General features: G+C 38.6%; 1 protein-coding gene across 1 annotated transcript; it reads left to right on the forward strand.

Annotated features, from left to right (window-relative positions):
* Positions 1–1,836: 1,836 nt before the first annotated feature.
* LOC110967663 (uncharacterized) lies at positions 1,837–10,117 on the forward strand. The gene is made up of 8 exons (XM_022217348.2): positions 1,837–1,859; positions 4,394–4,419; positions 5,332–5,384; positions 6,263–6,577; positions 7,095–7,388; positions 8,523–8,648; positions 8,776–8,830; positions 9,036–10,117. The coding sequence occupies exons 1-8, from the start codon at positions 1,857–1,859 to the stop codon at positions 9,082–9,084; spliced, it is 921 nt and encodes a 306-aa protein (XP_022073040.2). The 5' UTR covers positions 1,837–1,856; the 3' UTR covers positions 9,085–10,117.
* The last annotated feature ends 438 nt before the right edge of the window (positions 10,118–10,555 follow it).

Below are 10,555 nucleotides of genomic sequence, written 5' to 3' on the forward strand. Positions count from 1 at the left end.
TTCATTACAGTCTTAAATGACGCATCTTACTTCTGTTTTTCACCGAGTTTCTATTAGTGGCTTCAGAGATCACACTAAAAGGTCAAAACAGATTTCAAAAAACCTAAATGTTTATCGAGTTACAACAGCAAACTCGATGACATGTTTGCTATCGGCTGTATAAATCTACTGATGCATGAAAACTCTTCCATTCATGTGAGATTGTAACAGGCTCTGTGTGCTGTACCAGTAGATTATTTGCCCTCTTCAAACTGCCTGTCTGTCAAAGTTTAGCCAGTGTATCTAGGTTAAGGTGTGAGGAGGGAATCATTTCTTGTCCCTAGCTTGTTTAACAACCAAGTAGGTCATGCCCAGGAGAAGATTACGCTGGGATTCTGGTTGAACGGGTCATTAGCAGAGTATCATTGATAGTTTGTTTCCTGTTCTTCCCCCCATTGTTTGTGAGCACTTGCAACTATTGTGTCGTCTTCCAAAGCTGGAACATTAAAAAACAAATAAACAAGCAGAATACTTGGCATTTAAAGTTGCTGTTCTGGTCATAGTAATAATTCTTTGTAATCTTTGCATCACATGAACAATCTGAGTTGATAAGAAAACTGAGAAGTTTGTTGATCTAGCCTGTAATGTAATAGGAAATGCAGGCACACACACACAGACACACCTACACACACACACACACCTACACACACACACACACACACACACACACACACACACACACACACAAACGTGTGCACACGCAAAACCCTCCCACCCACACAATTCTGTGGAAGCTTACTGTTGTTCAAGATAAAAATTTCTGCAAAACCACTACAGTATTCATTTTTCATTATTATGTAAATATCTAGAACACACGGGGAGGCGGCATTCAGTTATTATGGCCCCCGATTGTGGAACACCCTCCCAGAGAACCTCAGGGCCGCAGAGAATGTTGATGTTTTTAAAAAGAGGCTCAAGACCCATCTTTTTAATCAGGCTTTTAACTGACTCATTTTAACTCTTTATAATTTCTTAAGTTGACATCTATTCTTACATTTTTTATACTATTTTATATATAAATTTCTATTTTTATACATTTTATTCTTTTATCCTCAGTTTTAGCTTCCATACCTTTTATTTATTTATTTATTATTTTCTTTTACTGTGTTAGTCCCTCGTTTCTCCAGTGTTTCCTCCTGGGGGCCTACCACACCTGGAGTTGATTCTGGTCCACTGATGGGGTGCTGGCCCGTGGATGGCCCTGGCCCGGGTGGCTGGAGAGCTTCACACCTTCGTGTGGAGCCTCTTGTCTGCCTGGGCTGGGGTGGTCCTTGTGTCGGCGCCCCTGCAGTCATGGTCCTTGACTCCTCTCGGTGTGTGTGGCCCCCAAAGGTGGTTTCTTCCTCACTTTGGATTTCGGTGCCCAGCCATGTCTCCTCTATATCTCCTTAATGACAGATGGTGTATGTGGGTGTGTGTATGTTAGTATGTTTGTGTGTGTGGGTCTGTATGTCTGTTCGTATGTCTACGTATGTGTGTGAATGTATATGTGATTGTGTATCTGTGTGTATATTTGTGGGGGGTGGAAGGTTTCGGGTTTTTTATAGTTTTTCATATTGTGTTATTTTTGTTTTTATCCTCTGTGAGGCACTTTGTGTTGCTATACTGTATGAAAAGTGCCATATAAATAAAGTTGATTTGATTTGATCTGATTTGATCGCTTACTCAAATCTCATTCCATTCTCTGACGGTCTATGATTTTAAACAAAGAAAAAAAAGGAAACTAAACTCACTCCGCCCCTCTTGTGAGACTACTACTGTGAGTGAAGAGGAAGTACCTCATATTTGTGAGCAACTCACAGAGACGAAGCAGCACAATGGTAAGAGCTCTTCTTGTTCACTTATTTTCCTTCAAAGCAAGTTTTAACAACACAATGTAGCAATTTTTCTAATTAGGGCTTTCAGTTTCTGTCTTGTGGATTTCTGTCAGTTATTGACGCAGTTTGCTGTAGAAACAAATATTTGAAATTCAGCCTGTGCATGCGATGTGTCTGTTACATATATAATAACACCAATAACTGCATAATAACTAAATAGGTTTGAGATGCAGCTGAATATACAATTTAAAAAATCTGTTTAGCTTATTTAAGACTCACTCTCTTATTATAGGACTGATGTGCGCAAATCTGTGCTCATGGATTAAACAACTGGGCATTTACTCGCTGCGTCTTTGCAACAGACAGGCAGAGTAATAACTGAAATCACTGTAAACACTGATAACAACCCTCACAACTCATTTTGTTTAAAGATATTGTGATTATATGAGTTTTACTTCTCTGTTTTCCTGGAACGAGACATTGTTATGAATCCATAAATCCCCACGTGTGACTCAGTGATGATCTAAGCAGTCATTCATATCCTCCTAAATGACTGAAAAGGAGAAAGGAAATGGAAAGTAAGCTTATATTTTGTCTTTCTTGATAAAACAAAAGCAACTAGTGAAGCTTCTGTGTAGCGATACAAGTTTGACAAATTAACTTCTGCTGCCAAGTCTGTTGCCTCAGTTTAATGGGTGTCACTCCACAAAATTCTTTCCTTTATTGTTTTTGTGGCTTCACATGGGATGAATTGAGAATTTGATCTGAGGCATGTGGTTCTCTAGAGTATCTGATCATAAAAATGTCTTACTGTAAAACGTTAAGGACAGTAGGACTCGGTAAACAAGATGACGTCATGTGGGAATTCCCTGTCTAGTAAAGCCTCATTGTTTCATAGATGTGATCACCGCTAGCGTTGCTGTGGTGATCAGAGAGTAAAAATAGTAAACACAAGTTTGATTCAAGCTGCACTCAGCTGTTTTTCAAGTTCTCTATTTGTGTGTACTGTAATTTTAAATCATTAAGGTAAGTGTAGCATTAATATGACCACAGAAACATTACATCAACTATTAAAGTCTATTATGAAGTAGGCATTTCTCACAAATTTACCATTTATCCGCCAATATCTGGTGATCGGATGAAAAAACAAAGCCTGGTAAGTCTTTAAGTATAATGCAGCCCAAACGCCACAGTCTGTGGCCTCAGAAACAGTTGAATTAACACCTCTCTGATATAGTCTCGACAAAGAAAATCAGCATGAGCTCTCATACAGGTAGCATTAAAGCAGAGGATTATCTTCATACATGCTGGTTATAAACAGACAGTGTCACAGACATGAAGGAAAACCAAACCTCTAAAATGACACTTGAGAAAACATGATACCTGTTGTTCAGTCATTAATGTCAGGTTGGGAGCTTATCTGATATCCTGATACTTAACCTATCATTCACAGTGCTTCAGGGAATTATATGGCCATTGGGAATTCCCTCTGATGCCATTTCTGCTTATAGGAGAAACTAAGACTGCTGAGCATTAAGCCAGGTCTATGAAGGGGTGTTTCCACTGGACATCCTCTTTCATTTGATCACACTGCGGTTATTTTTTGATGCCGTACTGCAGATATTTTACATTTTTTAATTTTACATGCAGAGTTTCAACACAACGAACTTTTCGCAAAAGAGTGGAAGTTCTAGCTGTGTGACAAAATGTGACTTGTATACAGAGTCCAACTTTACTTTACTTTACCCACTGACACCATGACCTTTCAGTTTTCCCCTGGGACTTTCCTCTGATTTTTTAAGTCAGTCTCAACAAGCCCATAAAAATTTAAAATGAATTAATTTCCTCATGAACATTTTTTTAGATATTAGTCTGTTTAAAAGTAGCTCATAAAAAGTTAAATCAGTGTTTCTACAGTTTTACAAAACAACACACAGACATAGACAATAGAGCTACCTGTGCATAGTTTTAGTATTTGGTTTCTGTATTACCATATTTAGAGTAATGTGGAGGAGGTAACACTATAGAAAACTGGAAGAAAGCAGTTTCAACCAATAGGTACAAGAATATACGCTTCGTCTCATCATGAACACAAACAGGCTCTCCTCTTCCTGGGACTTTCCTTTGGCTTGCTGTCTCCTGAAATCACTTTGGGTGTGTTCTTTTAGCTGAGAAAACCTAATTTCCCACGAAACACTGACTGTCAAGATTCAGTTACACATTTCAAATAAGATTGTTTTGTTCTTTTTTCCCCAAGAGAAACTCTTCACCGTTTACCTTTGTATTTCCTCATAATAATGTTCTTAGTATGGACATGTAAACAAACAGCTGGAGGTCTGTGAGACTGGCTGGTTGTGCTTTCTGCTGCAAAAGCAGGTGGTTGAAGTTTAGATGCATAAAGACGAAAGGAGAAAAATCTACAAATATAAATTTGCCACTTTAATGTCTGATAAATGTTTTTGTCCACTGACACCAAATTCAATGAAAACTGAATCCATTGTGACACTGTGATTAATTTGTGTATCTTTTTTAAACAGGCATGCTACAGCCGACAGTGTTTCCTGTAAGTAACCAGGTGTTTTCTGTGATGTCACTGTGATTGTGAAATTGCAGCAACAGATAAAACATGACTCAGAAGTGGCCGCCATGAACAGCATGACCTCTTACTGAAGTCTTATCTGCACTTTTGATGGATAGCTTTATTTTGGTGCGGCGTTTCAGATGTGGTAATGAAGCCAGAGATGTAAAGATTACCATGGTTTTATGTTAGTGTCACTTTCAAGGTTGAAAGATCCACTCAGGAAAAAAATGACTAACTGTGATTCAACCACTAAGGATTACAAGGAAGCAAATACGAATATACTTTCAATTCTTGGCATGAGCAGAGAAATAAATAGAACATGTGGGTGTCATGACTGCACAAATGTTCAAAAAGTCAGTGTTGATATTGTGATAAAGTGTTCAGTTGTACTACTATTAAAGTAATCCAGTAGCTGACTGTGTAATTCCAATGAAAACCCGTGGCCTTGCATTACACAGTGGAACTGCCTGTGCACCCGCAGCGAGCAGTCAAACCATCTGAATGATTAAGGATTTCAAATCTTTACAGCTAAATGAAAAAAAAAGGCCCCAATGCTCAGTTTTAGTGTTGGAGTCAATTCTAGATTGAACTGTGAATACAAAAGTGAATGGATCCACAACTTACCCACAGATGTGTGGAGGCTGATGACATCCTTCAGTGTGCCCTGGTGCTGGTGTTGTTAAGGAGAGGGGGGACCATCATATTCATTTTGAAGTGTTTCTGACAGAGGAGGGCAGGTCTAGTCAGATTTGATGACCATGTATACGAGCACAGAGCGATAGGAATGTGTTTTTTTGGCTCTCTGACATATTGTGTGTGTGTATGCAGTATCTGTCTGTGTGTTTCTGTAGTACTGCAGGATTAATACCTGTCATTTTTGTCCCGTCTTTCTAGATGTCCAAGGCTTTGGCTGGTTCTGGCTTTGGCTGTGTGGCCCATTGTCACAGGTGAGCAGTTCCATCAATAGCACATGTCCATTGTGGTTTTACAGTGAAACCAGCTGTTTAGTGGTTAGCAAATTTTAGAAGCGAGTGAGTTCACGGTACTGTGGTCAGTCACACATGAACAGAGCAACAACACAAGCTACATAATACAGACAGAAATCACCAGAAACATCACATCCAACTCTACAGCACAGGAGAACTTAATATTCTCTTTTAGGTGTCTGTTTTGATTTTAAAGGGCAGCATTTACTGTGTAAGAAACACACTTATTTGCTTTGTTGTAACATTTATAGAGAGGCTTCATCCACTTACATGTTCCTAAGATAAGTATGAACAAGCCGAGTGACTGGAAACCAGTGCCAGACTAGCAGTTCCACCCTGTTTAAGGTCTCTACATTAAAGTGAACCAAGATAAATACCTGCTGGTTGTAGCTCACACAGATATGAGAATGGTGTGACTATTGTCAACTAACTCAAGTCAAAAGAGCAAGTGAGCACATTTTCCAAACTGTTCTCTGGGTATAATGTTTCTGTTTTCAGCAAAATAGCTGTGATATTGTAAAGTATCAAACTTTAGTCAAAGTTAGTTCTAAGATTGTGAACCTAAAGATAAACATTTTCATCATCTAAGACATAAGAGAGACACTACTACACACAAAGAAAAAAGCAAATAAGGGAAAAGAAGAAGTGAAAATAGTTTACTGCGTCAGGCAGTGGATGTTCACACCCACCCAAAGCCTAAAATATGAACCGTTTACTCATATTGTACAGCTTACTAATGTTTTTTTGTCATTCCTTTTGTCTCCCTGAATACACCGTGTTTCATAAAAGGTTTCCCGGTATGCTCTTAAACTTCACACCCACTTATGTTTCTTTTCCAGAAGGGGCTGTTCTGATTCTGCTCAGAGGGGAAGTTGGTGGAAATGTGACCTTTAAGTCGTCCACTTTGAAGCAGGGAAAGATACAATATATGTATCTCCAAAAGGACATCAATGGGCATCAAGTATTCATCAATGGATACTACTCAGGAAAGCACATCAAAGAATCACCATGGCCGAACACAAGAGTGGATAACAACACGAATGAGGTCCACATGTTTGGACTGAACATGTCACACAGTGGAGACTACGACCTCCTTATCCACTACAACAACGATGGGGAACCGACTAAAACAATTATACGACTGAATATCACAGGTATGCACATTCAAAGTTCAACATTTTAACTTTAAGTTGTTCCAGGAGTTTCTCCACACACAATAACTTAAATGCAATTGTTAAAAAAATATATCATACTGTTTTTATGTGACACCATTTCACCATCTCGTGGCATTTTCATGAAAATCCTTCATCAAAGTTTACTTGAAACTTAGATTAGGCATAGAAAGAGGGAAATTTATTTTTTCCCCTAAAAAACCTCTCACTGACCGAGATCCAGTTAGCAAAGAAAGTTCACAAAACCCAAAACAAGGCATCTCTTGGCTTCAACTTGAAGGAACCAAAAGAGCTCAACAGAGAGGCGTCTGTGTGTGCACTAGTCTGACTTAGACATGAATCACACAGGAAAGCACCTCAGATTTTTTTAAAATTTGCACCCTTCCCTTTCCTGTCTTAGTACTGGTGATAAACAGTTTTTTTTAGTTTCAAAAAAGCATAAACATTGAAAACAGAGGGCTGACTGTAATCACTGTCTGTCTGTCTGTCTGTCATCTAGGAAAGTACTCTGCACCTTCAGTCACACTAGTGTGTAGTGATGAAAACAAATTCAAGAGTTGCATCGTGACATGTGCCTCACATGGGGGCTTCCCTCTCTCCAACATGGCATGGAAAGTGTTTGGGACCGAGAATACCAGGAATAATGATTGGAAAGTCCTGAACAAGACTGAAGATCTGAGTAAGGACACCAAGTTGTTCACAAGCTCCAGCACTGCTTTCTTCAACTGCTCCAGAGGAGAGATGAACTTCAGCTGCTCTGTGGGTGGTGTAACCTCCGAGGAGCATACAGTCTGTGAGTATTTAATGCAGCAAAGTTTTTTTTTTTTTAACAAACTCTGTTGTATGCTTTTAACCAGTGGGCAAGTTTTAGGAAGTGTGAAAGCCAATGAAAATCCCTTGCAACAAATACCCATAATGCCCCACATGTATTCTCAAGGAGTATATGGGGGACATTTTGTGTGCATTTACATCCTGTCACTGTTTGGCTTTGACAGAGGAGTTCAGATTGTGTTTCTGTGACAAGATTTTAAGGCTTATATGAGACTAAGAGTCTGCAGCCAAACCAACTCCTCTGTGGGGATGTAACTATCTACAGTGGTGTTTTTTCAGAGACAAATGAGACGAATTGAGAGGCTGTTTTTCAAAGTCAGAGCTTAGCAGCTGCATTTCTAGGATGTCATGTAATAAAATCTCAGCGAAGGGCTGCTCCAGTGTCTGGATCCTTTAAATTTTACCAAATAACCTTTTTTTTTAGAGGATTTTCAATCTTGAGTATGTGCATCTTTTGTTTAAAGCACCCACAATTCTGGATGTGGAACTTAAAATGTAACCTATTAAATGACACATCTTCAAACTTTATTTATTTGTATCGCACTTTTCATACAGAACAACACAAAGTGCTTCACAAAAATTATAAAGAAGGAAGACAATAAATAAATACAATTAAAAATAGAAATAAAAAACTCCAACTCGCCACCCTCCCTACATATAGACAGCCATTCACATGCACACACCCACACACACACAGACTCACACACCAACACACCATGACATCATCATCTTGAAAAGACCTGTCCTACCAAGCAGCATTGTAGACCTTGGCTTTGAGAAATATCTTTCGTTTAATGTGTTGGCATGTTAACAGTTGCTGATCAGCACTAAATAAACAGTACAGCTCAGGCTAATGGGAATAGTTTTGCAGGTATTTGCTTGTAAACTGAAGTATTGGACACACACCTTTAACTTGATGATGTCACAAAAGGAGTTCGAGGTTTCCCAAAGTTATTTAGAGTTTATCCACTGTAGAGAATGAATGTCTACAAAAAGTTCCATGTCATTCTATCAACTTTGTGTTGCAAATGTTTGGTTGAGGCTACAAAGGAAAACCCAAAAGGTCACTGATACAGACATTTCTTCTCATCTGTAGGCACACACCAGGATCCACCGAACAATCCCAATCTTTATGTGATAATTCTAGCTTGTCTAGTGCCTTTCGTAGTGGTGGTGATAAGTTTGGGACTATGGTGGTGGAGATGCAAGAAAAGACCGATAGGTAAGGATACAAATTTTTGTCAGAATGTAGCTGTTCTGTGTACAGTTTGTGTATCTTTAAGAATGTAAAGATGTCAGCAGGAACTGTACAGTAATGCACAAAAACTCAGTTCTGTGTTGGTTTCCAGGAACAGCAGCGGCAAAAGATGTGGTGGAAGAGCTACAGCTAAAGGGACGTGAGGAGTAAGTAGCTGTTTAGTGGCCACATTAAAAAATTCACAAACCTTTGATTACATTGAGGTACAAATGAAGATAAAGAAACGTTGTAAATTCTGTCACAGTTGCTTCAAAATTATTTAATTGTATTAAGCTCTACAATCTTTTCATGAATTACCTTATTCCTTCCTTTTCCCTTGTTTTATATGTTGTGTTTTGTTGTTGCATGCAGGGAGATAACAGTCCTCACTGAATCTAAGGAGGTGACAGAAGCATCTTGAGTGTTAAACTGATGAAGAAGACCATCCAGTTTTTGTCTACGACCAAAAATCATAGATGTTCTGGAAACAAGAACCAAAACTGTATGTCAATCAGATGTACATTACATTTGTGACTGACTGCCAAGACGGGAATGACCAGTGTCCTCAAGACTCAGTGAATCACCAGGGACCACATGCTGCCAACATTTCAGTGTCACTTGTGACTTTCACATTTTTGAGGAAGTATATATTATTACTGGTGAAGCAGGATGCGTCACTAAACTGACAACAGCAAATGAGAATGACTTACTTCTCCAAAAAAAAAGCACTTTTCCAGTGGTGTGTGGTGAGATTGATGTTGCATTCCCGGAAACTGTACCTCATGGAAACACCACCTTGCACTGTGAGTGGGAAAGTTCAAAGGAGAAAGACTGTAAGACTTTATTGTTACACTGACGTTTGTGGACGGAAATGAGACCGTTACACTTGCTGCTAGGGTCACCTCTGGGGTGTTTTAGCATTTTTTTAAATTATGATATAGTGCAGTTACTGCACTTTAAAATATCCTTAGTAGCCTTGTTTAAATTGCTACATGTACTGTACATATAAACTAGAGCGGCACCATGGCCTCTTAATTTGCATGATCAGTAGCCAAATAAATGTGAAAGACAAAATCTGTGAATTAAGAAAAGACAGGTGCCAAAATATTGTTTGCACATTATTTGCTTTGCTGGACTTTGCCGTTTCAACCAAGCTTTCTTTAGTATTCTGTAAGGTCTTGTATTCCCTAGTAAAGTGCAATAATGGATACAAGGATAAGAGGGTTTTTCCTGCTTTTAACTGAATGGCCGTTGCTCTGATTGTTGGTATTTTGGTCTTTTCACAACTATGACATTTTTCTCAGGTTGTTGTTCTCATTTGAAACGTACTTGTGCAAAATATTTATTCAATTGTTTGTTTTTCCTTCTCAATGCTGGACTGTAAAATGCACTATCATTTGCTATTTATCCAAGCTATATCCCTTTTGTAAACCAATTAAACTTGTAAAACTCCATTTTATTGTGTTGGGAGAAGAATTACACTCATATTTCATATTTATGTCACAACATTGCACACTACAGTAGACAGTTTGACACAATCCACACTCACAGAAAGAAAAACACAATCCTTTGCTCCAGAAATATGTTTTTAGTTGTAATGCAGCCTATTAATAGTTGGATTAGATTCATTTTGTCGTTATTACTATACGATGGTGTTGCTTATTTAAACTGACAATTCAGAAAAGTTGTGTTACCTTTGCTGACATGTTTCGACAGCTTCTACTGTCTTCCTCAAAGCGTCATCTGACGATTGGTGACGTGTCCCTTTTTATCATGTGACCGGTTTGACAGATCTGTCAGAATCTGTCTGAGGAAGACAGCAGAAGCTGTCGAAACATGTCTGCAAAGATAAAACAACTTTTCTGAATTGTCAGGTTAAATAAGCAACACCA

The sequence above is a fragment of the Acanthochromis polyacanthus genome, chromosome 13, assembly GCF_021347895.1.
Source record: "Acanthochromis polyacanthus isolate Apoly-LR-REF ecotype Palm Island chromosome 13, KAUST_Apoly_ChrSc, whole genome shotgun sequence".
NCBI classification, from domain to species: Eukaryota; Metazoa; Chordata; class Actinopteri; family Pomacentridae; genus Acanthochromis; species Acanthochromis polyacanthus.

Coding starts and splice junctions, on each gene's coding strand:
- LOC110967663 (XM_022217348.2), top strand. Junction 4,420..5,331: donor TACAGCCGACAGTGTTTCCT/GTAAGTAACCAG, acceptor CCGTCTTTCTAG/ATGTCCAAGGCTTTGGCTGG. Junction 6,578..7,094: donor TATACGACTGAATATCACAG/GTATGCACATTC, acceptor TCTGTCATCTAG/GAAAGTACTCTGCACCTTCA.